General features: G+C 45.4%; 1 protein-coding gene across 6 annotated transcripts in view; it reads left to right on the plus strand.

Annotated features, from left to right (window-relative positions):
• The first annotated feature begins 430 nt into the window (after positions 1-430).
• TOX3 (TOX high mobility group box family member 3) overlaps positions 431-27,347 on the plus strand; it is a 109,215-nt gene continuing 82,298 nt past the window's right edge. For 5 of the 6 annotated variants that reach the window (XM_047837129.1, XM_047837127.1, XM_047837130.1 and 2 more), the window contains exon 1: positions 1,432-1,676. In XM_047837129.1, the coding sequence (XP_047693085.1) occupies positions 1,590-1,676 (87 nt within the window). In that variant the 5' untranslated portion in view covers positions 1,432-1,589. Of the gene's footprint in view, positions 454-1,431; positions 1,677-27,347 lie in introns of those variants that run through there. The other variant, XM_047837132.1, reaches the window with a different exon arrangement.

The raw sequence follows: 27,347 nt of genomic DNA on the forward strand, positions 1-27,347 counted from the left end.
TATTTGAAAATTTCTCCCTTCCGGTTGCAGCAGCAACTAGATAACCAAATTGGGGGGGGGGGGTGGCACATCTCACCGCCTCTCCCTAACATTCTCATCTAGCAATAAAGTCACTTCCCTTCGCCAAGGCTGAGGGCCAAACTCTCAAATTAACCCAAAGCAGTAAAGGGGGGGGGGGGGGTTGGGAATAGGAAGGAGGGAGGGAGAGGGAGAGAGAGATAGCTTAAAGAAAGAGAAAGAAAGAAAGAGGAGGTGGGTGAGTGCAGTCTGAGGAAGTTAATCACCCAGAACCTTTTAGGAAAATGGGGACATTTTCTCTCCGAGAGCAGTGAATGATCCGCCTAGATCCAGTTACTCAAATGCCTTTCGAATACAAACAAGAGCAAAGGAAATACGAAGAGAACCAACACGAGGCTTAACCCGGGAAGCTTCAAGTCTGCCTACCTGTGAAAGGTCAGGCCCCAACACCCCTTCTGGAAAATACCACAGGTGTACATAGATGGGGTCCCGGCTCCCGGCTCCCAGGAGGCCCTCCTGCAGGTTAGCTGCCAGGATAGGTGCCTCCAAGCAGAGGACATTCGTGCGGGAAGAAGAGTAGGGTAGACGGGACGGAGGACCCGCACCACGAGGGACTAATGGGGGGGGGGGGGCGAGGGAAGGAAGCCCATGGAACGAGAGGTGGCCAGGGAGCGCACGGCTTGGGGATGCCGGTGGCAGGAGCCGGGAGCCAAGGGAAGCGGGGCTCGGAGAGGGGGTTGGGAGGGCCACACCGCGCCCCGCGGGCTGGCGGCGGGCCGGCCGAAGCGGCGGAGTCGAGGAGGGGAGCGAGGAGCGCTCCGAGGCATCGGGGACAAAGAGGACCGGAGAGGGAAGGGGGGCGAGGTGGGGAGAAGAGGGGCCCCGGGGAGGGGGAGGCCGCGGCGCGCGCGACGGGCACCGCCGGAGCTGCGCGAGGCGCGGGGTGAGCCGCGAGGGGCCGCGCGGGGCAGGGGCCGCGGCGGGGCGGGGTCGGCGCGCCCGGGGGCGGTCCGGGCCGAGGAGCGCACCGGCGGGGCGGGCGGCGCGCCAGCTGCCCGCGGTGGGAGGGGCGGAGCGGCGGCGGCGCGGGGAGGGGACCGGCGGCGAAGGCAGGAGGGGGAGAAGGAGGGGAGGGGCCGGGCCCCTTGTCTCCGCGGCTCCTCTCCTCAGTCCGCCCGGGGAGGAGGAGGAGGAGCGGGGCCAGCGCCGCCGCCGCCGCCGTCCCAGCCTCGCCCCGCGCACCTGAACTCGCCGCGCCGCCCGGGCCCCCGCGCCGCGCCCCGGGCGCCCGGCCCGCGCGCAGCGCTGCCTCGGTGCCCCGGCGGGGCGCGTCCCCCGGGCCGCCTCCCGCTCTCCCGCGGCTCGCGTGGCCGCGCCTTTGTGTGCGGCGGCCGCGGCTCCCGGGCTCCTCGGGCTCCGGTCGCGGCGCCCCTCCGGCCCCGAGCCCCGCGCGCCGCCCCCGGGCAACCCCGGCCGGGCGCCCCCGACGGTGGATCTAGCGGCTTCGAGGAGGCGGGCACCGGCCCCGGCGAGCCCTAGCCCCGGCCCCTGGCCCCGGGCCCGGCTCCGGCATGGATGTGAGATTCTACCCCGCGGCGGCCGGGGACCCCGCCGGCCTGGACTTCGCGCAGTGTCTGGGGTACTACGGCTACAGCAAGGTGACCGGGCCGGGGCCGGGGGGCGGCGGGGCGGGGGCCACCTCCCCATCCCGGGCGCGCCCCGCGCTCCAGCTCCCCTCGCGCTGCACTTTTCTCTCCCCTCTCCACTCCTTTCCCTTTGCGCCCTCGTCTCTGTCCAACTCTCTCTCTCTCTACTCTTTCTGCCCCCTTCCCACCCTCCTTTTTGTCCCTCTGCCGGCGCTCCACTCTCTCTCCCCCCACCCCCCTCCAACCCCGCCGACTCTCCTTTGCCTTCCCAAAGAAACCAAGAGCGGCCCAAGGACTGAAAGGGGGGGGGGCACGCTTGTGATTCTTTGTTGTTATTAGTAAACACGATAGCAGCGCCCCGGAGTTGGGGGGGGACAACGCCGGAGTCAAGTGATCTCGTGGTCCGACGACCTCGCTGCCCTCACCCCCCACCCCCCAAGCCCCTCTTACCTTCCCCGCGCACTAGAGAGCTGGACCCAGGGCAGCTCGGGGAAGGAAAGGAACAAACTTTTGAGCGTGCCCTGGATTGAACGGAGGTGGGGGGGCCGCGAAGTGTTGGGACCCCCGCAGGTGGCCTTTGCTGCCCTCTCGCTGGGGCGCTTCGACCGCGGAACGGAGATGCCGGGCCCCTCCCTGGTTAGCGCAAGTGGCTTCTCATCTTTCATTTTTTTGGGAGGGGTAAGTTTTGCATTTCGGGGAGATCAGGCTTGGAGACCTCCACACCACGCCCTGGGTCACCCTACCTCCCGCCCCCCCGCCCCCCTCCCCGGTCCCCCCCCCCCCCCCGGTCCCCCGCGCCAACTTCGAGGACGCAGCGTTTCAGGTGGGCGAAGGTGGGTCTCAGAAGGGCAGCTGCGCAGCTCGGACCGGCGAGTCGGTGCGGGAGTCACAGCCCTTGGGCCTGGGTGGCGCGGTCTCCCCTTCTCGGTGTTTCCTGAAGCCCCCAGGGCCAAGCTTTGGAGGAAATATCACCCCGAGGGCGATGTTCGGAGACCGAGCAGTGCTCTGGATGGCCTGTGCCTTTTGAATGTGGTTTTTCTTTCTCCTTCCCCCTGCTCCTCCCTCCTCCCCCCTCCCCCTTTCTTTCAAATCGTAGTTTGTTTATGATTGCTTGGATAACAGAGGAGGAAATAAGGAGCCGCCGAAAGAAAGGTGCTATACAAAACTAATGAATAAATAACAGGAAGAGAAGGAATTGTATCAAGAGTGAGGAACAGTTTGCTGTGCCCCGTGGCTGATGGAGGCTCCTGTTCCTTTCTATTTGTTTATACTCCGTTCCCAACTCCAGTGCTGAAGTTTGTGAAAGACCATTGGGGTCTCTCTGCCTCACCCTTGTGTCCTCCTCGTCCAGCCCCGCGCCTGGCACCGCGGGCCTCCCCACGAGTATAGAACGAAGGGACATTATTCAGTGTGCTTTAACCCTTTGGTGGTGTTGGGGGGGGGGGGGTCGTTCATGGTCTCCAAATTCCAAGAGTGGTACGTTGAGCATTGAAAGGGAAGCAAGAAAAGGCCTATCGCGGTAGCAGGGTTAAGGTTTTACTTTCTGTCCTCGGTTTTGGACTTACTCAGGTTATTAAATGCTTTAAAAAGTCCCCCTTGTATGCTCAGTGAGGGACTTAGGCAGCCTAATTAAGTATGTCGTGTTTCTGAGAATCCACCTAATTGTTCCGGCGGGGTATTATTTATCTCCTTACAACTTAGCCTGTGTATGCAAGCCTTGGATAACTGGGCATGCTCTTATTTTTGGAAGCCATTACCTTGCTTAATGTAACTTCTTTCTCTGATTTAAGATCAGCAACACTCGAATGACACCAAAATAGAAACCTTTTGTACTAATCCAGTCACTGCAATGCGTGGCAAATCTCTCTGTTCACTGAGATCCCAAGGGTACTTCAAGGGACCAGAGGAAATTGTGGGTGTTTTGTGTGTGTGTCTTTTTTTTTTTTTTTTTTTTTTGAGAAAAGCTATTTTGAGTCCATTTAAACTGAGTAGTTACTTCAGGGAGAGCATAGAAAGCTTGAAAATCAACATTATTTATTGAGATGCTTGTTCAACTTCGGGAGGAGGATGCAAGTTGGTTTGCTATCATTTGTTCTTAATGCAGTTTTTTGCCTGAAATAACCTGGTTTCTTAGTAAATCAGCAATCTGGTGGTCATAAGTGCTGTGTGTACCCGATTTGCGAAAGTTAGACACAGCGCTCCATATTGGTAGAAATCAAATTGTACTTATTTTAAGGGATGTTTGCATTTAATTCCTTGCAGATAAAAATACAAGAGTCTTTAATTTGAGCCCCAATACTTTATTTTCCTACTCTTAATTTCAGCAGTGAAAAACCCAGTTTTATTCCCTGTAATTTTTCTTTATAGGGAGAATGTAGTAGAAGACGATGTATTAACTTTATGGGTATAAAGCAGCAAGTGCTAATTAAGGGTTTATAGCATTTTGTTTCACAGCTAACTTGTGTGTCTGAGTGGTGCTATTCAATATAGGTCTATATTGAAAATGTAAAAACTAGCATACAAAGACCTACATTTATTTCACTTGGAAATACCTGCATTTATTAATCTCTTAAGACTTAACTTTTGCTGCCGTGTATTATCATTCTGGGTGGGAAATGATGAGTTTGAAAGAAGGCATGTTTCTGCCCTTTCTTGTTTTAACGACCATCTGGGAAACTTTAGAAGAAATACAGAACCCTTTGCTCCAGGCTTAACAAGTGAAAAGTTAGCCCTTATCTTTAAATTTATTTACAAACCGTGAATAATAGGGGTTCATTCATTTCTGTCTTTAACAAATGACCAGAGAGTCCTTTGTATAAATTATATGTGTGTGTATTATCTTTACATTCTGTGAGTATATGGATCCTTTTTAAATGTCAGCGCTCAGAAAGTGTACTGTCTACGGAGAATGGATGAAAGAGTTTTGAGGGTTCAAAAGTCCTTGCAAGTAAGAGAATAACTTCAAATAAAATATAGCCAGGATCATTAAAATCAGTTAATAATTCATGAACCAGCCACTGATGTATAAACTTACAGTCATCTCTGTTTTCTAAGGGCTAATTTCCATTTTAATTTCAAGTGGAAAATCTACTGTTTGAACATTTCTTTTTCTGATGTGGCCAACAAATGAAACTAACACCTACATTTTTTAAAGGGGGAGGGGCCTTATGTTGCTCAAGCGAATTAGCGACCCATTGTCTGTGTATCTAGAATTTTTCTTTTCCTGGGTTCAGTTTGTCTTTTCACCAGCAAGCAGGTAATATGCAGCATATCAGTTGGCATGTCATTAGAAGTCTGCCACCCCGAAATAAACTATTATATTTTAGGTGGGCGTGCACAAGGTGAAATCACACAGTGGGTTAATAACGAACTTGGACCAAACTCAATATTTCATAGTTTTTTCTGCATATTCTTAGGTGTTTTTTTGTTGTTGTTTTTTTGTTTTTTACCAGCCCCTAGTCCTTGCAAAATCTGGCTATTGACTTCTTATCCTATGCAGAATAGTCTTTTGTTGTTTTTACTCCATCAGTCCCAAACCTTGCTTTGTAATTACTATATGTGTTATTGATCATTCTGCTTAATTAAGACATTCTGATGTGAGTGTTTTCACTACACCTCCTTGGATTGGCCTCTACCTTGGCTAGCATGAAGAGTTAGAAGACCTGAAGGGTAGTTTGTCATTTGTCTATCTTCTTCGAGACCATGGTTCAAATTGAGAATACATTGAGAGGAGGATTTGATTGCAGCTCTCCTTAAATTGATACTTTGCACTGGCGTGAGAACTAATGATTTCATTTTAGGGCCTGCTGTATGGGGGTGTTGAATTTTTTTTTTTTTAATTTTTTTTTCAACGTTTATTTATTTTTTTGGGGACAGAGAGAGACAGAGCATGAATGGGGGAGGAGCAGAGAGAGAGGGAGACACAGAATCGGAAGCAGACTCCAGGATCCGAGCCATCAGCCCAGAGCCCGACGCGGGGCTCGAACTCACAGACCGCGAGATCGTGACCTGGCTGAAGTCGGACGCTTAACCGACTGCGCCACCCAGGCGCCCCTGGGGGTGTTGAATTTTGAGAGCAGGTTGAGAGATTTTTTTCTTTAAACATATTATTTATTGTCAAGTTGGCTAATATATAGTGTATATAGTATGCTCTTGGTTTGGGGGGTAGACTCCTATGATTCCTCACTTACATACATACAACACCCAGTGCTCATCCCAACAGATGTTCTCCTCAATGCCCATCACCCATTTTCTCCTCTCCCCCTCCTCCAAGTTGAGGGATTTCCATGTGAGGTCTTCAAGCAAGATAATGGGGCGCCTGGGTGGCTCGGTTGGGTGTCTGACTTTGGCTCAGGTCGTGATCTTGCAGTCTGTGGGTTCGAACCCCACATCAGGCTCTGTGCTGACAGCTCAGAGCCTGCAGCCTGCTTCAGATTCTGTGTCTCCTCTCTGCCCCTCCCCCACTCACTCACACACTGGCGCGCGCGCGCGCTCTCTCTCACAAATATAATAAAGGTTAAAAAATTTTTAAAAAAGATATTGAAGTCACATTGTGAAAGAGATGTAAAGTTTTTCTAAGAACCTTGGACAAGGGGTCATAAACTCAAAATGCTCCTTGGGACAGCCAGTTTAACCTACAGAAGATAGGGTTTGTGGTCAGGTGGAGAGCACGCCCCATGTAAAGGGGTAGCCTTGTTCAGCATTTGTGGATTGTTGCCATGCCAACATCTGGGCCCAGTGTCTCCACATTTTGCAGTTATTTTTCCAAGAGAATGATAATCTGAGTTTTTATGTAAGATATCTTAAATTCTAAATGGTGGCAGCAAATTCACATATTACTGAAATCCTTATGTGGGACCCTTAAAACATGCCTGTGGCTTGTGTACTGCTTCTTTGCAGTTTTTGTCTTAGATACACTCATATGCAGATGAGGTTCAAAAATCAATTTTTAATAAGTCATTTATGGTTTATGGTCAACTATGCAAACAGGTTGGACAGTTCCACTCTCCTGTTCGATCATGCGGACAATTCAGCCGAGTGAGTACAAGAAGTAGAATCTGGGGCGCCTGGGTGGCTCAGTCGGTTAAGCGTCCGACTTCGGCTCAGGTCACGATCTCGCGGTATGTGAGTTCGAGCCCCGCGTCGGGCTCTGTGCTGACTGCTCAGAGCCTGGAGCCTGTTTCAGATTCTGTGTCTCCCTCTCTCTCTGACCCTCCCCCGTTCATGCTCTGTCTCTCTCTGTCTCAAAAATAAATAAACGTTGAAAAAAAAAAATTAAAAAAAAAAAAAAGAAAAAAAAAGTAGAATCTAACCACTTTCATGTACTTCTAATTGAATAGTTTGAATTCTATCATTCATTCATTTTAGGTCTCAAGGCAGTGGAATAGTTCTAGATCAGGGGCTGGCAGACGGTGGCCCACATGTCACATCTGCCTGTTCTTGTTTGGTTTGTGAGTTAAGAATGGTTTTTATGTTTTTATTTTTTTTTTAATTATTATTATTTTTAATGTTTATTTCTGAGACAGAGAGAGACAGAGCATGAGGTGGGGAGGGGCAGAGAGAGAGGGAGACAGAATCCGAAGCAGGCTCCAGGCTCTGAGCTGTCAGCACAGAGCCCGACGCGGGGCTCGAACTCACGGACCGTGAGATCGTGACCTGAGCCGAAGTCGGACGCTCAACCGACTGAGCCACCCAGGCGCCCCAAGAATGGTTTTTATGTTTTTAAATGGCAGAAAAATCAAAAGAAATATTTCATGACTGAAACTTACATGACATTCACATTTGTGTCCATAAATAAAGTTGCAGAACTGGCAGCCCGACTCACTTGTTGGCATATTGTCTATGGCTGCTTGAGTGCGTCCGTGTCCAGGTTGAGTAGTTGTAACGTGTAGTATGGTCCCTTTACAGAAACAGTTTGCTGATCCCTGTTCTAGATAATCAGAGCACTTGATGGTACCAGGGTCTTCCTTTGTCCCAAGACTTGGCAGTAGAAGGAAGACGTAGTTAACAAGATGGTATAACTGGAGAGATTACCATTTCAGAGAATGTTTCTCTGAATGTTTCTAAAGTGGGAGTTTAGCCTTGGCTATACTCTAGTCATAGCTGGTGGGAGGAAGCTTGTGAAAGATACTCCAGGTCACCCTTACCTCAGACCAGTTCAATAAGAATCTTTGGGGATGGGAACCAGGTAGCAGTGTTTTTAAAGCTCCCTAGATGATTCCAGTGTGCAGCCATGGCTGAAAACTTTGTTTTAGGCTAGGGATCCTCCTTTGGAGTAAGTAACCCGGAGGGGCAGTAGTAGAACCGGGTAAAGAAGTTTGTGATTGCTATAAAGTACGTAAGACTTACGACAGATGATTGGTTCTAGGTTGACACTCAGGGCCCTTTCAGAACCCTGGTGGGTCCTAAGCACTGCTGACCTGGCTCCCCTCCACATCATATCAGACGTGAAAATGCTGCACCCACGTCCTGCATTTTATGTTCTATGATGTATTAATATATCATGGCTGAGTTGCTGCTGATTAGTTGACTTATGTTTGCGTTTTGTCAGCATCTGTTAGTTCTAATTTTGTAGTGTGTGTGTGTGTTGTGTGGCCAATTAATTTTTTTCCTCACCTTTTAAACATTTTTGTGTGCCCTTGAGAAGCTTATACTTCTAGGTAACCAGTCGTTGGTGACTAATGGATAAAATAGTCCAGCTGACACTAATTGAAGTCCATAAACTTACCATTTTGACACCCCACACAGTGGAATGTTGATGAAAACCCTGTGCTCCGTAGAGACTGATACACAGTAAGCCAAAGAAAATTAATTTTAGTTGTTTTAGATGAAGTCAAGGGAGGTATGTGGCCACGACATTCAAAGTATGTGTAGCTGTTGTAAGAACTATCTGTTTTGGGTCACAAGCTGTCAGGGGGATGCTGAATCCACTTGTCCACTTGAGGACTTGCTTTACCTCATTTGAGCCAATATTTTAAAAAATTCAGTAGCTGTCTGTATCTAAAAATCTTTGCAATATAAATCTGGATTTTCAGCCCTTCCTCCCTTCCTTCCTTCCTTTCCTTCTTTCTTTTAAGAAACAATAAATTTGGCAATCTTGGACCTGTTCCCTTGCAAGGCAACATGCTCCTCTCCCCGCTCTAACTTCCTCATATTCTGCCCTTGGTATTCCTCTCAAGTCCCAGGAGGCTTTGAGTTTGAAAACTTCACGAAGAGATGAAGTTAAACAAGCGACCAATGTGATGCTCAAACCCTAGTGAAGTGAGGTTGCTGTCACTGGAAAAATATTCCTTATGGTATGTAGGGTAGTAGGTGAATGGAGACAGGTAATCTGTGATCATATTATTATAAGCAGTGTTTCTCAAGCTTCAGCATGCACAAGAATCAGCTTCAAGAGCTTTTTGTAATACAGACTCTTGGGCTTAGCCCTAGAGATTCTGAATCCTGGGGTCTAGGCTAGGGCTCCCACATGATGCTGATGCACTGTGAGTAGCACAGCACAGAGGGCCTTCCAGTGGTAAGGTAAGGAGTTTGTTCTTTTTAAGAGTTTGTTGGTCACAATGCATTGGGCTACAGGTAACAGAACACCCAACAAGCAGTGGCATAAAGCATAAGGACGTTCGTTTACATACAAAGAAGTCATTAGTTAGGTGGTCTCAGGCTAGTTTGGATGAAGGCAATCATGTCTTTAAGAACCTTCTTTTCTTTTTATTCTGCCATTCCTGAAGTTTTAGCAGTCTCCTCAAGGTCACAAGTTGGCTGCTGTAGCTCCAGACATCACATCTTCACATGATCACATGTAAAATGGGAAGCAAGGTAGTGGTGGGGATGGGAGTGATAGCAAAAGTTCTTCTGTACCTCTCTTAATAAGAAGGGATAAGAACTTTTCCAGTAGTTCCATTGCACTCTTTTTTATTGATCAGAAATGGATCGCATGCCCACCCTGAGCCAGTCATTAACAAAAAAGAAGGAGATTGCCGTGATCGGCTTAGATCAGTCCCATGTCATCTGGTGGGGGCCAGGCACATTGTCACATGAGCATAGATGATCTTTTATACTCTATTAGCAAGGAAGAAGGCCATTGGAAAGACAATCGGCTTTACTGCTGAGCATATTGTGAGGACTTTGGAGCGGGCCAGTGGTGTGGTTGGAGTTGTAAGTTGTGAAGAAGTATCTGACCTTTTGACTAGATCACTGTAGGGCCTGACAAGAGGTAGGGGGACCAGGGAGGATGCCACTGCCCAATCGAGATAAAGGTGTGTTAGGATTTGAACTGAGGTGATGTGAACGTGGATGGGAAAGAGAGGAGGGCACTGAACAGAGCATCTCTCACTTAGAAGGGAGGGAGAGGAGGCAGAGGTGACTCAGAGTGTTCGAACTTGGGCCTGGGACAAATGGTAGGACCTTGAGCAGAGGCAAAGAGGTCAGAGGAGAAGCTGGTTTCGAAGGAAAGGTAGAGCTGATATTGGATATTTTGGCGGAATAGTCCCACAGAGATATCAAGTAGGCACTTGGCACCAATGCCCTGGAATTCAAGAGAGAGCTCAGGAGGGCCAAGGGACCCAACTGGGGGGGGGGGGGTCTTCCCGTGTGCAATGGAGCGGTAGAAATGAAACTGCCTGCTCCCAGAGCGGGGAGACAGGACTTGCTAGGACACATCGTTGGTTTGAGGTTTCGTTGGTGTGGTGTTTGCAGACTCACCTCCCCAGGCAGCCAGGCAGTGTTTCAGGAAGTAACGTGTGGAACTCAGAAGACTTGGAAATCCGCTGTACCATGAACGTGGTGTAAAGGAGTACGTGCGCTCATGTCCATGTGCGCGTGCGTGCATCTGTGTGCGCGTGCACGTATGCTCGTGCTTCTGTGCGCAGGCACACATGCATGCATGATGGTTTATCCTTTCGGTCTTAGGAGTTGTTTGGAAAGAAACATTTTTAAATGGTTGCCTATTAAGGGGGGGGAGGATGACATAAAATTTATAGTAACGTAATTTAAAACCGTACGAGCCATATGAATGAAACCGTTTCACGTTTTTTTCTTCATGTAAGAGGTGCAATTTCAGGTTGGATTTTATGACGTGTGAGTGAAGTTGTGAGTATCTTGGAGAATCTGTTTAGATTGTGCTTAATATGGAAGGACAGGATTTTTGCTGAGTATTCTTACAAATAAAATGTATTTGAAGGTGGGTTGAGCTCTTAAAAAAAAAAACAACCCACAAAACCGTGTTTAAAATGGAAGTAGAGGCTGGTACTCAAGGTCTGCACGAGCTTCTGATCGGTTATATCTTCACTCCTTGTAGCACCTTATTTTCTTTTCTTTGTTTCCTGGGTTTGTATCCTTAATCCCTTCCTCAGGGAGGCCATGTTCTCTTAACTATGTCCTATGCTTGTGTAAAGCACATCGAGCCATTGGAAAATGGCCCTTCTTGTATGACTAACGTTCTGTCTTTAATCGTAATTTGATTTTACTTCGTTTATAAAAGAATAATTTGAATGTCTTGATAATCCAGAAGTTAAACAAACTGGCCGATACCAAGAAGTATTTGGATTTCACTCTAAATACCTATTTGAATGATATGGATTCCTTCTTTTGGAGAAGACACATTTTAACCTGGGCCTTTCTATTCCAAATGTTGGAAGGTGAATGTGGCCTTTTCTACATTAACTGATTTGGTTATACGGAAGAATTATATTAAATGTGATGGAGGTGAGTTTTTTAATATTTCAAATTGATGGGATGTCAGTGACTGTGCCATATTGTGAAAATTTGCAGCAATATTCCATCCAATTTGTAATGAGCAAGGGATTTGACATACTGTAGAATAATAAGTTTTACATTTTCTTTTAAAAATCATCTTGGTACCAGAAGTAGAAGTCCCTAATGTTGACCACCTAGAAAACTTTTCTGGAGTGTGTATGATTGGTTGTAAGTTGATTTTCTTAAAAAAGAAAAAAAAAGGTGGGTTAAACTTTACTAGAAATATTGGACACTTAAGCATACTGTGTGGATCTGTCTTGCTTCTCCTTTATGCCTGTGTGTCTTTAATGAGAAACTCAACCCTTATTATTTGGCTTTTATATAAATTCCAATAAAAAATGTTTAATGGAAAAGCAGTTAAAACTGCTGTATTAGCGAAAATGCTTTTGATTGCAAATGGGCAAAAGTCCTTAAACTGAATCAAGTGGAAAAGGGATAGTGAGTTTTGTCTCCGGCATAGTTGGGCCCGGAGTTTCAAGGGATGTTATCAACACTTCCTTACATTTATTTGCCCTGCTCTCATCAGTGTGGCTTTCCTGTCTGTCTCCACTCAGGTGGTGGGAAGGTGTCCGGCAGGAGCTGCAGGGCACATCCGCGCGGCTCAGCCTCCCCAAGAGGGACAGAGTCTCTTTCCTCCTTGTTCCAGAAACTTCTCTGGGTTGTTGGACAGACGTGGGTCCTCTGTGCAGGCCCAAAGCCACATACCCATCTCAGGAGCAGGGGTGGGTACTGCTGTTGCCATGGAAACCAGGTGGGCTGGTGGGCTGGAGCGGTGCTTCCCCAGAGGGAGAGCACAGTGCCGATCTCACCGGGTGGGGGAAGTGACGGTGGGTAGGAGAAAAAGTCCGCTTAAACGCTAAAGGAAATGAAGCCTGCCAATTTTGTAGATTTCTGAGGACTTGAGTTGTCCGTGCTTATTATTATTCTTTGTGGAAACCAGAAATAGCCTGTGCTTATTGAGGAGATAGGAGATACAATAGTTATATATGAGAGGTAATAACTATCGTTTATTAAGTACTACTTGTTAGGGGCTGATGTCAGATGTGGTCCACCTTCAAGAAACCTCTACTTTGGTAGGGGAGCAGCTGTGTACACATGAGCATTCGTGAAATGTGTGTGTGTGTGTGCACGCACGCGTGTGTGTGTATGTGAGAGAGAGAGAGAGAGAGAGAGAGGGAGAGAGAGAGAGGGAGGAAGACTATTTGTGTACCTAAGGGAGAAACTCTAGGAGGCAAAAGTGCTCCAGGAGCAGATTGGACGAGAGCAATGGTTTCTGAGGCAGCGTGTGGTCAAGTACAAGAGCTCCCAGAGGCTGTCAGGCTTGGAATGGACAAATAGGAAAAATGGGATGTTAGACAGGCGAGGGCAGGAGAAGGCGTTCCAGGCAGTGCTTCTGCATGAGCGTGACACCCCAGGAAAGGTTCCCCTGGAGGCCTGTGCAGGATGGTCCCATTGACAATGTAGGGGGACGAGTTCGCATCTGTGTGGGAATTTTCTTCTGGTGGGGGATACGGGTGTGGAGGCCCTAGGGTGTCCAGTGAAAGATCTGAGGTTTTACCCAGCAGATACTAGTAAAGTTTGTGTGCATGGATGTGTGTGTGGGTATATACATTTGCGTGTGCGTTTATGGACGTGTTTCCGTGTGTGTGCGCGTGCACACCAGTTAGTGGATGTGCGTGTGTGTGCGTAGGGGAGACTGAATGGAGGAGAGGAGGGTAATGAGAAGATGTTTCGCAGACTCCACCTGAGAATGTTTGAAGGAGAGATTAAAGGGGCACAGAGAGTGATGTAATGATGGGCGGGATGAGTGGTCAGTTGGCGTTGGGATAAAGGCTGTAGATAGAGGGGGATTAGCCTTGAAAGCTGGGTAACCCTTTCTCTGAGTTAATGGAGCAGAAAGAAAAGATGGCTGAAGATTCAGATACACATTTTAGTGAAATGGTGTGGGAGGGAGGGAGACAGAGACAGAGCAAGAAGGAGGGAAGGAAGCAGGGAGAAAGGGAGATGAGAATGTGGAGGAGGAAGGGGTGGGGAAGTGGACTGATAGGCCCACGATCCATCACTGTTTGTTTCTACCTCGCTTCTTGCCATTACCCCCCCTCCTCTTGACTTTGTGTGTCTTACCCACAGGAGTGTGGCCTGACCACTTAAAAATATCTGAATATCTCAAATCTCTACCCCCCCTCCCCATTCCTCCAGTCACTGTCTCATTACTTTATTCATAGCCTGTATCCCTGTTGGAAAATTTTTAAAAGTTTATTTATTGATTTTGAGAGAGAGAGCATGAGGGGGGAAGGACAGAGAGAGCAAGAGAGAGAGAGAAACCCAAGCAGGCTCTGTGCCCCCAAGCAGGCTCAGTGGGGAGCCCCATGTGGGTTTCGATTCTGCAAACTGTGAGATCATGACCTGAGCTGAAATCGAGAGTCAGCTGCTTAACCAACTGAGCCATCCAGGCACCCCCCATTTGAATTTTTTGTTTATTCATTTATTTATGTATTTTCAGATTACTTCTTTCCACGAGTATCCAAAACTCCGTGAAGGTAGGGACATTTGATGACCACTACGCCTGGCTTCTAGAACAGTGCTTGAGCACATAAGAGAAAATGCAATAAAGAGCGAACTAGAGATGAGTAAGAATATTGTTGAGTAGATCTGGTTCTAGTTTAATCTGAATAAACCCATGTTGGACCTGTTGTGTGCGAGATACTTGGAGGCAATGAGAATGCGACGGTGAGGAGTCAGCTGTCCAGTTCTTAAGGAGCTGGCCTGTGGTTGTAATGATGATCCCTGTTAGATGTTTTTAAGTTTAAATTTTATTTTAAGTTTTTGGATTTCATGTATTTCATGCACTGCCGGCAGGGAACGGAGCGATGGGTGGTAGGGATGAGGTAGTGAATCTTGTTCAGGCAGGGATAAGAGAAGAGGGGTGGAGAGAAGGGGAATTTGAAATGACTGTTTTCAATCCAAGTATCCAGGCTGGTCAAGGAAGGTCAAATGGTCAAGGACAGGGAGACTCCGATGAAAGGCAAAGAAGAGTATGTTACTTAGCGTTGGCCAGCAGGAAAAAATAACTTGAGTAGCAGTGGCGTAAATGAGGTAGATGTTCGTCTCTCTTTTCTCTAATGAACTCTAGAGGTAAGTAGTCTAGAGCTGTTACTGGGGCTTTGCAGACAACTGGGAGCCAAGCTACCTCCAACTTTCTTGTAGCCGTTGGCCCTTCAGGCTAGAACTCCAGTCATCATCCCTGGTCCAACCAGGAGGAAGGTGGTCAAGGGAAAAGGGAGGCTTTCAGGACCTGCCATGTGACACTTGCTTATTTCTCACTGGCCGGGACTGAGACGCATGGCCACATCTATGACTTTAAGGTGTCTAGGAAGTGCAATCTATATTGTGGTTTGCAGTGTGCCCAGCTATGTATTCCATTGCTGTGGAAGAAAGGGATGAGTGGATAGGCAGGAACAATATATGTGTTTTAGCAGGTGCATGGGAGTGAATGATGGGCGAGGTCCAAGAAACCCTTCTGGGATATTTTCATGTTTGACGTTTTTGCATACTGATTACAGCACTCCATTTTGGTAAACCTTATTCAGTATGTTAGTTTTCATTGCTCTTTGGAAGGTCCCTTTTTGGTGATGCACTGTGATCAGATAACTTTTCAATCCTTTCTTCATTTGGGGGGGTTTATTTGGGGCATGCTTAAAAATCCCCGGTGAGGGGTGCCTGGGTGGCGCAGTCGGTTAAGCGTCCGACTTCAGCCAGGTCACAATCTCGCGGTCCGGGAGTTCGAGCCCCGCGTCAGGCTCTGGGCTGATGGCTCGGAGCCTGGAGCCTGTTTCCGGTTCTGTGTCTCCCTCTCTCTCTGCCCCTCCCCCGTTCATGCTCTGTCTCTCTCTGTCCCAAAAATAAATAAAAATGTTGAAAAAAATTAAAAAAAAAATCCCCAGTGATTTATGTCCATCTTTGCAGGCACTGCAAACCCGTATGTCCTGACTTTAATTGATTACCTATATTTCAGGCCCAAATTTCTCTTCTTTTTTTGAAATACCTCTTGAATTTTTATACTGCCATTTCTCAAGTCCTGACTGTTGGTAACAAAAGTTTTGAGTACAGGTCAATCTTCAGTCAATGTTTTTAAACTAGATTTTTTTTTAACTGATATTTTTCTTTCTTGATCAAACCCAGCTTACCTCTGACTCCTCATATCCCTGCATCCACTGGACCTCCTTCCCTAGAAACATGAAGGTCTTTATGCTCTTTCCTCCTCATTTCCTCCACTGGCCCATCTTGTTAGCCCTTGACTGTTCTACAGCCTTGGCTACAAGGACATGTCTGCTGTCCTGGGCACCACCAACCCCCTCAGCCCCCTTCCCTTTTGCTGTGTGTGTTGTATCAGACTTCAGGATATGGCATTTCTCAACTTGAGGGTAACTGAACCCTATGAATGCTGTCGGAGAATACTTGGGCCTTTGGTGTGTCATCTTTTTGTTTATCTGTTGATTCTCTTGGACCTTCTTCACAATGGACAGTCCAGGACTTGTCCAGCAGCAGTTCAGCCAACCCTACCCTCATTCTTGGAAGGTAACTCTGATCTTTCAGTTTATGAGGAACGTTGATAATTTGCTGTCCTCCCTTGTCTGGAAACCAGTTCTCTCATTTTTCCAGACCCAGGGGAGAGCAGTTCTTTGGGACAAATCCTTCCAAAGGTGCTTGTCCCTTTCTGACTGCTCTGTATTCTTGGTTTTACAGACAGCTTCCTGATTTGTTCCTTTCTACCTTCCTATGTGCCCACGTATCTTCTGACCCCCACCACGGATTTTCCAGTCTTTAGCTTGTCAAGTGCCACCTCCCTTGTGACAGCTTTTGCTAAGACCTCATTCCATCCACATTAGGATACGGTTCATATTTTTTGTCTAACTCCATTTTTTCCCCTTAGATAAATGTGAAATGAAGACCACCACAAATGAAAAATCCTATCACTTCCCTTACATAGAAGAAAATCCTGAAAATAAACACAAGGGGAGTAAACACTATTACCAAAAGCGCACTGGAGACCTTGCTTACCTAAGGCTTTGCCCTGTGTTTGTTCAAAGGGATATTTGCAAGTGTGAGGAAGGTGTTGAAGACCCCTTAGCACCAAACTGAGACTTTGTCTTTGATTTTATTTGGGGTGGGAGGAGGGCTTGAAAGGGAATTCAAAACAGGAGGACTTTCTCAAGATGTAATGAAAGGCTCTTTGGGTTTGTTGTCTTGGTATCTTCTCCTATGTGGGTGCAAGTCCATTGGGCATCTGGATACAATACAGATCCGCAGGGCTGGGGTGAGCCTGAGAATTGGCATTGCTCACATGTTCCCAGGGCACGCTGCTGGCCGCTGGCTGCTGACCACACTCAGAATTGTAGAGTCTGAGAGAAAGGACTGCCTATGTTCACATGTTTGCCTGACTCTGCAGACCCCTGTTATAACACCTCTCTGAACAGTTCCTCAAACAAGAAATCTTGACCTGGGGTTCCATGTCTTTCCCACCCAGGCTGTCCTCAGCACTCTGCAAGTTACTTCCCTCCTTCGTTATATTACCAAAACTATCTTTCCACTTTTCCCCAGGGAGCTCCGCCTTGCCAGATTGGACTCCATTCATTGTCATGCAAGAATATGAAGTGTCTGCTTAGGCCAGATACTGCCCTAAGCCCTGGGGTTACGCTTTGCTGATGACTCCTTGAACTCACCTATTTTTACCCTATCCCTGTTTCTCTAACCTCCAGTGTCCCTGGTTCTCTAATATATCTAATATCATCCCTGCTTCTGATTGCTTTTGCTCTGTCATCTTGTCCACTCTCCCGCCTCTTCCCGGCACTGGGGCTATCCTCCCAAAGCTTGGTTTCTTACTCCTTTGCCTCTGTATTCTTTTCACTTTGTGTGTGGATCTTGTTTTCTGCCTTCAGCTGTTCCCTCTCCGGTACTGTTTGTATCAGTTATCTATTGCTGTGTAACAAACTAAGCTTTGAGGCTTAAAACAAACAGAAACCACATTTCCCTGGTTCTGCAAGTCCACAATGTAGGCTGGGTTCCCTTCTGCGTTTGCAGTCAACTGCAGGTTTGACTTAGCTTCTGGACGTTGGCTAGCTCTATCAGGGACCCCTCATTTCTCCTGCACAGACTCTCTCTTCCACCACGCTGAGGCATATGCAAGAGCTGTCCTGGTGGCAGCATTCCGAGGGGGTACACTAGGGCCCTTGAACCTAGGTGCAGACCTGTCACACTGTTTCTTCTACCCCATTCTACTGCCCCAAGCAAGTCTCAAGGCCAGCCCAGATTCAAGGGGAAGGGAAAGAATACATTCCATTTCTTCCAGAGAGGAGCTTCAACAATCACACTACAAAGGGGCACAGATACAAGAAGGTGGGAAGAATCGCCTTCCTTTTTGCAGTTTCCCCCAAGGCCCCAGGTTCTCACCCCTACCTTGATCTGCACCTCTCACTTTCTAGATGGTGGGCAGCTCTGTGCAGGAGGCTAACCCCTTCATGGTCTGCTGTCAGTTCAAGTCCAAAATGAGCCCTGTGGCAACCTGCTTTCCTTCTACATCCAAAGCTCATCTTCAGGTTCTTGCCATTTTTCTCAGTGCCCCCGTGATTTCCAGGTACGAAAAATTAATTTCTAGGGGTGCTTGGGTGGCTCTGTTGGTTAAGCATCCAACTTCGGCTCAGGTCGTGATCTCACGATTCGTGAGTTCAAGCCCCGCGTCAGGCTCTGCGCTGACAAAGCTCTGTCCTTGAAAAATGAATAAACATTAAAAAAAATTAATTTCGATTACTTGTCCCCTTTCATTCCCTTAGTGCAGTGAGTCTTTTTATTGGTTTTATTTTGCCTTCTAATGATCTCTTTTGTGTCTGTCTTCCTTCTTCCATGGATCCCGGTTTAAGCTTCTGCTGGAACCACGGGGTCCTCACTGACTCTCTGTACTCTGGATTTCTTGTATCTCCACTTGAATCTATGCCCCAATTCTGCTTTAATCCTTAGGAGGATGTCAGTCTAAGCTATCATTCCCCTTCCAAAAACACCCCCAGTTGCTTGTCTTTGTTCATGGCAGTGCTTTCTCAGACTTTACCACCTTCATTTAGGCCATATCTATTCACCATTGATATTACTCTTTATTTCAATTTTTTTACATTACTCATTTTGAAATTTATACCACTGTTGCCTAAGGCAACCTTGTATGGCTCACAATATATGAAAATTACCCATATAATAAATGCATAACTATTAAGATTTTATAAATTTAGTTATATATGAATTAAATTAGCCCAGCATGCATAATATTGAGAGAATTGGCTTACAGGATAAGTTGCAGTGTCTCCAATTTGACATTGAGGACCCTTCATATCTAATACTAAAGTCACCGCATTAAGGAAAAATGAAATTCTTTAGAAAAAAGCTAGTGAATTTTCTTAAATTTTAGAGTTCTGCTCAAGGTCATTGTAATGGTTATAGATCAGCACCACAAAGTAGGATTGTCTGCCTTAATATTTTCGCATAGTGCTAAACATATTAGTTGTTTCGAAAATATTAATTTGAAGTAGTTATTTTCCCTGCCCCTCAAAGCCCAATTGTTCAAAATAAATAACTTTCTTTGTGGCATAATAGCCTTGCTCTGTCTTCATTAATTTATCAAATGTCCTCTTCAATCTTGGCTTTGGCTTAACAGGTTTCTAACTACCAGTGGGCTAAAATCGTATACTACATATTCCCTTTTTGTATAGCTTATCTCAACTTTAGATTCCTAGAAAACACTGTAGTTATGATGTATAACTGCTTTGATAATCTGGATTTCTCTTTGTAATTAGGCACTTGGAAAATACTGGCACTTAAGCAGGTGTATAATGGTGGGTTACAGTTACCATTCCCCTCCCTCCACATTTCTTGTCTACGTGGGAGACACTTGTGGAAGGTTCAAGGCAGAAACCAAGGGAAGTCCGAGTTCAGTTAAAGGAAATTCTGATAGACTAATAAGAAAAGTACAAATAGTGACAACAGAAAACAAGAAGAGTGACAATGGATGAGAACGATCTAGAAGATGCTTACGTAAGGGTGAGAGACAAAACAGTATCAGTTGTGGAGAGGAAAAAGAGATGGTATATTTTTAGGAAATGAGGCCAATTCAACCTAAAGCGAGCAGGCACTTTGGATGACAGACCGCACCTCATTGCTTGATTATGGTTGCTTAACTAAAATTTCCGAATGTGACATAACCCATATAGGTTAGAATTCAGCTCTCTGGGAAATTTTTTTCTGATGATAAATATTGCCATCATACTTAACGGCTGGCACAGAATTTTTGTCCTTTGGTTTCTCATAGCAGAAATTATAGTCTTGACGTCTGCTGCTCAGTCCTTATTAAAGGCTTTGTCGTAAGAAATAATATATTTATGGACAATGGCCTGAAGAAGATTCAGTGCTTCCATTCATCCAGACGACCTGATCTGATGGGAAGCTTCTGCCAGACTCAGAGCCGAATGCTCGGGGTGGCGCTCTTGCCTTCACTGGGTCCCTTCGCACTTGCCTTCACTGGGTCTCTCACATCTATGGGATTGGCACATTCACTTTGCATTGAGGGGAATTATGAGTAATAGTTTTGTGTACATCCTTTCTTCGGGTTCTGTTTAGATACAGACTCTTACATAGCACAGTGTCCATTTGTATGACACTTTACCAGAAAGTCATCTTAGGTTACTATATCAGGAAGAGCTGCAAAAAAAAAAAAAAAAAAAAAAATCAGTTTTATCTTACAGGTATTACTAATCTTGCCCTTCTCATTTCTTTCTTGGCATTAGGGTCCGTGAAACCAACATGTAACTAACCACAGTAATACGTGCATTCCTGTGCTCTGACCATCTTGGCTTTATAGCTCTCTTAATTTTATTTTTCCTTTGTGTTCTTATAAGTGTTACCCCTCCTTTTAGAATCAAATATACTTTTAAAAAGTCACCCCCGATTCTTTTATGGAGAAAAGCAGGTTGTGAATAAATACTTAAAGTACTTACAAGTGCGATGAATATGTTTGTATAGTGTCAAGGATACTTTGCTTATCTTTCTACAAGAGAAATTTCCACTTAAAAAAATTGAAGTCTACTTGTGCCAATATTATAAAGCTAAAAAACTTAACACTTCCTCTTTTGGTCTTTAAGGATGAATGTAATTCTCAATTTATAGCACTTCCTTGAATTTGTTTCTTATAGGATATTTCCCCTGGCATTATGTAATCTGCTAAAATGATGAAACTAGACAAATTGCTACACCTCCTGAGCCTTTAAATTAATGTGTGAGCTCTCTTATTATTTAAAAAGTATTAATTCCTGGGGCGCCTGGGTGGCTCAGTCGGTTGAGCGTCCGACTTCTGCTCTGGTCGTGATCTTGCGGTTTGTGAGTTCAAGCCCCGCATCGGGCTCTGTGCTGACAGCTCAGAGCCTGGAGCCTGCTTCCGATTCTGTGTCTCCCTCTCTCTCTGCCCTTCCCCTGTTCACGCTCTGTCTCTCAATAATAAATAAACATTAAAACAATTAAAATAAAAAGTACTAATTCCTGAAAGTTCGCATCGCACCATAATCAACATCTGTCTTAAGGTGCAGAGTAAGATGCTGAGACCCAGCTAAGATTACCCTGTCATCGGGGGTCCATTGGAGCAGTCATCAAGTGTTGACTGGTCCACACACGCATCCCATGATCCATGAGTTGACTTCCCAGTGGTCGGAAAGAAGTTTCTGCACTCTCACCCAAGGCATTTGTCCTTTGAGAAAGCACCGCTGACTTGGCCTGGGGAAGCCTGCCTAGTGCTTTGTGAGCCCTGCTCAAATTAAGAGAAGCAGTTAACATCTTGTAAAACCGGCCACCCTCTTAGATTGCTTTCAGGTGACTCATGGCAATGCAAATACGCTTCACCATTGTCCTGGGGTCACTGTTTTGTTTAATCAGCTTCCTGAAAAGTGGAAAATTTTATTTGGTAGCTTTGGAAAGCAGCCTGATTCATTCCTGCTTAGGTTGTTGTTGGTTTTGTTTACCTGAGGTTAGGCCCAAGAGGGCCTTTGGATTTCGATGACTTCACATATCTAGCGGTTGGCAGGCTGGCAGAGGGGGAGCACAGAAGCCTAGTTTGACCCAGTTTCCACCACTTACTTACTGGCTCTGTGATCTCCAGCATGTTCTGAACCTCTCAGTGTCTTCATCTCTTAAATGGGCATTTTACTCTGTTGGGTGTTAGATAAACAGTGGTGAATGAAACAGAGAAAGTCCCACCCCATCACATGTAGATTCTGGGGAGTTACAAACCCAGATAGGGGATATTATCCCTCTGTAATAGGGTGTATTATGTAATAGGGATATTACCCCTATGTAATAGGGTGTATTCCCCTATGTGTGTAATAAATACACTTACCATGCGGAGAATCGTAACAGTGTTTACAATATAGAATTGTAAATACCGACTGTAAGTCTCTATATGAAGTGCTTCATTAATGTTAGCCATAGTCACCATTATTATTGTAAGATACTATTATTCTCCTAAGATCGGGTAAATTTCTTAACATATGGATAGATTGCTGAACATAGACCTTTGGAAGAAGAATCTTGCCTCAGAACTCTTTGGAGGACTTTTCACTTTGAGCATTGATAGGCAGACCCTCTGTTCTTTGCTTAATGTGTAACTTGAGCAAGATTTCTCAGCTTCAGCACTTTGCCGTGGGGGCTTTCCTGGGATTGGGGTATGTTCAGTTGCACCCCTGGCCTCCGCCCACCAGATGCCAATAACACCCACAGCAATAACAACCAAACATGTCTCTAGACACTGCCAGTGGTCTCTGGGGGCCAAAATCGCCCCTGCTTGAGAACTACTGAGCTTGAGGAATATCGGGGAAAACTTTCTGGTTTTGTCATTTAGAGAGTGCTAACTGGGATGAGTTACTCCTTTGTTACAAAGGGCATCTGTCTAAATATAGGTCAGTTATTTCTCTAGGGCCCAGTGAAGCTAAAAGGAGCCGCCATCACTGTGTGTTTCTCAGAACAGCTAAGAAGGCCAGCGTCCAGGGAAGGAGGCTCCAGGACCCAGTATGCAAATCGACACCTGTCCTGGCACACCTGCCAACGGGTTTCTTTCGTTTTCCTTCTCTCGCTTTCTGTGTGGGAATCTCTCTGGCTTATTAACAGTGTCTTGAATCTTTAAAGCTGTGTGATATACAGCATTAAGAGGAGAAAGTCTGTGTTTATTAGAGGGAATAATGGACCATAAACTGGGGTATGGGCTCATTTAGGGCTCACTTGTGTCTCTAGGTGCTTAACTAAGTCAGCCACAAAACTGTTTGGGATGAATTACAAAAACACCCATGACCAGCTGGTGACTAGTTCTGTGCGATGATTGTCTTAGAATAACAGATAGTACTTGGATGTCAAGAATTTCAGCTTCTCATCCTATTTCTTTTAATTTGGGGGCACACTCCGGTTGATTATTCCATATGGTTGGCCAATCCTGGATTATATGCTACTAAGTTTTTATTTTTTTTTAAGTCTTGAGTCACATGAACCCTAAGCAAGTCTTTTCTTCATTTCTTCCTCAAATATTTATGGAATGGCTACTGTGTGTGGTGTGGCATGCATAGAAGTTTAAGAGAGAGCTTTGCCCTTTAAGCTGGCTGCCAGAGAGGAATGACCATATCTGTTGGCACGGTCTTCAGTGCCTCACACTGTGCCTGGTGTGTAGGAAATTTTCAACATGTAACTAATAGTAAGATTTTTATGCTAATATTCAGTGTCCCTTGCCTGCCTAATGGTTTCCTAGGCTGACCTACTTTACAAATTTTTTGAACCGCTGGCAGGATGTCTTAAGGAAACTGTAGCGATATGTTTGAAAAGACAGATCCCAAAGAACATGTATTAGTCGTGGTCCAGCATTTCCCAGGCAGTAAACCGCAAAGCCTACCTGGTTGATCTTTCCCAAAGCAGTTGTCACCATGACCCCTTCCCTTTCTACCATGCCTGGTATTCCTAAAGGAAAGGGGGAGCGCCCGCAGACAACAATGTCCCCTCTCTGGCTGTGATCAGAGTTTTATTGTCAGGAAATCCCCCTTTTCAGGGACTTCATTGTCCGCATCCTCTGGCCAGCCAGCTCCCATCCCCCCATCCCCCGCGCCCCCCCCCCCCCCCCCCCCCCCGACGATTTCAAGGCTTTATGGAAATGAAAAGTTGCTCTTCTTCACAAAAAAGATTGGAGGAGATAAAGTGATTAACACTTATTTTGTTCGGGAATCCATCCGAGGTACCATCCTTGAACACTCATTTGGCTTGTTGGAAGGGTAATCTCTTTCAGAAACATTGGACAGAATTGACCAATTCATTATGTATGTAAGTCTGCTTAAGAATGTTTAATTCAGTGAGCCCTCATCTCCTGGCTTCGTAATCTCCTGCCTTGGCTATTCTGTTCTCTTTGAGTTTCTGCAACTCATTTCTCCCCTGATTATTGAATCTTTCCCTGGACATTCCAGGCTCGGTAGAATCTCAATGAATAGATTTATGGGGGGAAAAATTCCATACTCTTTTAGATGGTTGTCGATGACTGAATTGTTCTGGGGTAATTAAATTTGGGGAACTACAAATGTAGGCAAAAAGTATGAGAGAATGCTTCAGCCAACGGGAATGTTGGAGAATGTTTTAGAGGTAGTGGGAAAATTTTATAAAAAGTAGCTATGTGGGGCCTCATGGACAGTTTCTGTAGAGCCAAGTCTGGATCTAAATGTAAACAAATCAGCATATATTCCTTTATCACAGACCAATATTTTTGCTATTGAAAGGTAGACACAAATATTTCACATAATTTCATGGGTATCTTTCAGTGGGATATATTACAGATTTTTATTTATTTATTTTTTAACTTTGTTTATTTTGAGAGAGAGGGAGAGCACGAGTGGGGCAGGGGCAGAGAGAGAGAGAGAGGGAGAGAGAGACTTCCAAACAGGCTCCACACTGTCAGTGTGGAGCCGGAGGCAAGGCTCAAACTCACGAACCGTGAGATCATGACCTGAGTCGAAATCAAGAGTTGGACACTTAAGTGACTGAACCACCCAGGCACCCCATATTACACATTTTTAAAGTTTCTCTTCCTTTTGGGTTTACCTGGTAGGTACATATCGCAGTATTACTGCCTTATCCCTAACAGAGAAGAAGAGAGTGGGTAAAATATAAAAATAGGGGAAAACGTTGTTAGGATGTGTGTGTGTGTGTGCATGTGTGTGTGCGTGTGTGTGCATACGTGCGTACACACACACTTGCTCAAGCACCTGCACTCCTGGGATTCACGTGGACTTCCCAGCAGCGGGGAGAAGAGCAAAGGCTGAAAAGAGATCCTTCTTTTGGTTGCTGCCTTTGTAATTCATGCTCCCACTATCTCTGATAGCAAAGAAGCAATGAGATAAATTCATAAATGCTTGACAGTAGCCGCTGATTTCAAATTAGTGTTTGCCCCTCTAGGTGTAGCTGATAAAGTTACTGATGGCAGGATGCATGCTTCTTAGCAAGTGGTCAGGATGCCTGAAGTAGAATTTGATTTATTATTTTATTTTGTATGTGCTCTACTGTCTTAGTAATTTAGGTAGGCACTCTGGGTTCCAGATAAGTTTTCTTTCCTTTTTTTTTTTTTTTTTTTTTTTTTTTTTTTTTTGCAGTAGGATGGCTTCAGGGAAAAGAACAAAAGAAAAAGAGAAGGAAGAAACAACCCCAGGAATGTATTCAAGTGTATTACATCATACCCTATGGATAGCCCCTCCCCAGCCATCAACCACTGCATTCCCCAGCCATCAACCACTGCATTCATCGGAAAGATTCTCCAGTCACTTTATCTGCTGCATCTACTGTATTTACAGTATGTGCAGTGGGATCCACAGAACCACTCCCAGTCAGGTCCTGTGGTTTTATTTTTTAAAAAACCAACCCAAAAAATAAAAAAAAACCCAACAACCTCTCTCTCCCCCTTCCCCACAGATATCTCTCTCCCCCTCCCCCTCAGATATTCTACAGGACAAAGTAGAATTTTTCTTTTATAATTATCACCCCCTCTAAAGAAACTGTTTTAGGGAATTTTACCTCAGCGGAAGAAAGAACATCGGGGTGGGTGTGCCAGCAGCATCATGCAGGGCATGGGGTCAGCAAAAGGCAGAAAGGGGGGCGCGGTTCTCAGAGAGGAGATCCAGGAAGGAGCGTTGAGCCCAGATTTTGGACGGTCTTGGGCTGCCATGCTTCAGAGTTTGGGTTTTATCTTTCAGGTACTTTTTAGCACAATGGGCATCAAGGGACATGCTTAGATTTCTGTTTTGGAAGACAGGAAGTGGGGTGAGGAGCCCAGGGGGAAGAGGAGGAGAGGACGGAGTGGCTGTGTTCCTGTCCCAGGAGCCAAGCCCCTTCAGCCCTCTATGGAAGGAGGAAGGGCCTGGAAGCCTCCATTCCCTTTATGTCTTGTGCAGCGAATGCCGACGTCTTCTGAAATCTCATTAGGAGACTTTGTGATCATGCACACGTACCCGTGGTGATTTGAAATCATTTGCATTTACTGCTCCATACATGTAAATCATAGTAATTTTAGGAAGAAAAAAAAATTGCAAACATCTAAAAAATTCATTTGAATTCATTTCACAAATTCCATCTTTAATATTCCCTTTTCTTTCAGGCAATCTAATGTCCTACCAGATTTAAAAAAAAAATGAAATAGACCACTTTTAGGCCCTTTTGCATTCAGCGAGTTATTAAATTTCACATCTTCCTGGGTTTATTTTTTTCTGATGCCATAGTTCAAGATAATGTTTTTTTAATACTACATGCAGAATTCCAGAGATTCATAATAGCTTATGACATCTTAATGTCCACAGTGACATTCCACTGGTCATATCCAACTGTGATAAACAGCTCTATACTCCATAAAGTCGACAGTCACTAAGCAAAATGCAGAAAGAGGCAAACAGTCCCTCAATCTTATGAATAATGTTACAGATCTTGAATGTTAATTTTGAAGAAAACACATACTTAAATTTAAAGTTTATGCCTTCAATTCATAGTCCTTTTCTTCTTCTAGGAAAAAAAAATATCAAGCAGCTATACTTTAAATGAATTTAATGAACTGCAAAGACTGACATTTTCACTATAAAAGTCACACTTCATTTAATGAGTAGTTAAATATTGATGCTATATTAAAATACAGGCAGAATAAAAATGGCACAATGGATTTCAAAATAGGAATTCAGGGTTCTTTTATGTTGAAAATTTCATGAACGGAAAAAAAAAGTACCGTTCATCAGAATGTCTTCATAAACACAAATATTCCAGTGAAATTGCAGAGTAGCCTGTGGTACATAAATCCCGGGGGAGGAGCTGAGGTCAGTCTTTCATTTCAACTACCTCATTCTGTGTCAATCTTTGTTGCTTAAAGACCCTATGATGTTAAATGTGGTTCCTGTTTTTGATGGAAAGAATGCTGAAATTCTAGAAGGGGTAGAATCTACCTTCCTTGAACTGATTTGGATATGAAGAAAAGACAACTGTATGTTGAGGAATATTCTAGAAAAGTAAGCTAGCTACTGTCACTCCTATTACTCCTCTGGTCAGAGCTCTCCAGTGGTTTGGTTTCATTCACCAAGTCAAGGTCCACATGGAGGCTTGCACAGCCCTAACTTGGTGACCGCCATGATATCCTTGACCATGACATTTCTTCCAGGCAAGGCTCACTCTTGCTCTTGCCGCACATTAGCCTCCTTGTTACCACTTGAAACTCTAGGCACATCCCCTACCTCAGGGTCTTTAGTTTACCTCTCTCTGCCCCAAACCTTCCTCTTCAGATATTTCCATGTCTCCCTTCCTCATCTTCTCAGGGTCTTTTCTCTGGGACGCCTTTTATGACCACCCTGTCCA

This window comes from Prionailurus viverrinus, chromosome E2 (genome assembly GCF_022837055.1).
Source record: "Prionailurus viverrinus isolate Anna chromosome E2, UM_Priviv_1.0, whole genome shotgun sequence".
Lineage (NCBI taxonomy): Eukaryota > Metazoa > Chordata > Mammalia > Carnivora > Felidae > Prionailurus > Prionailurus viverrinus.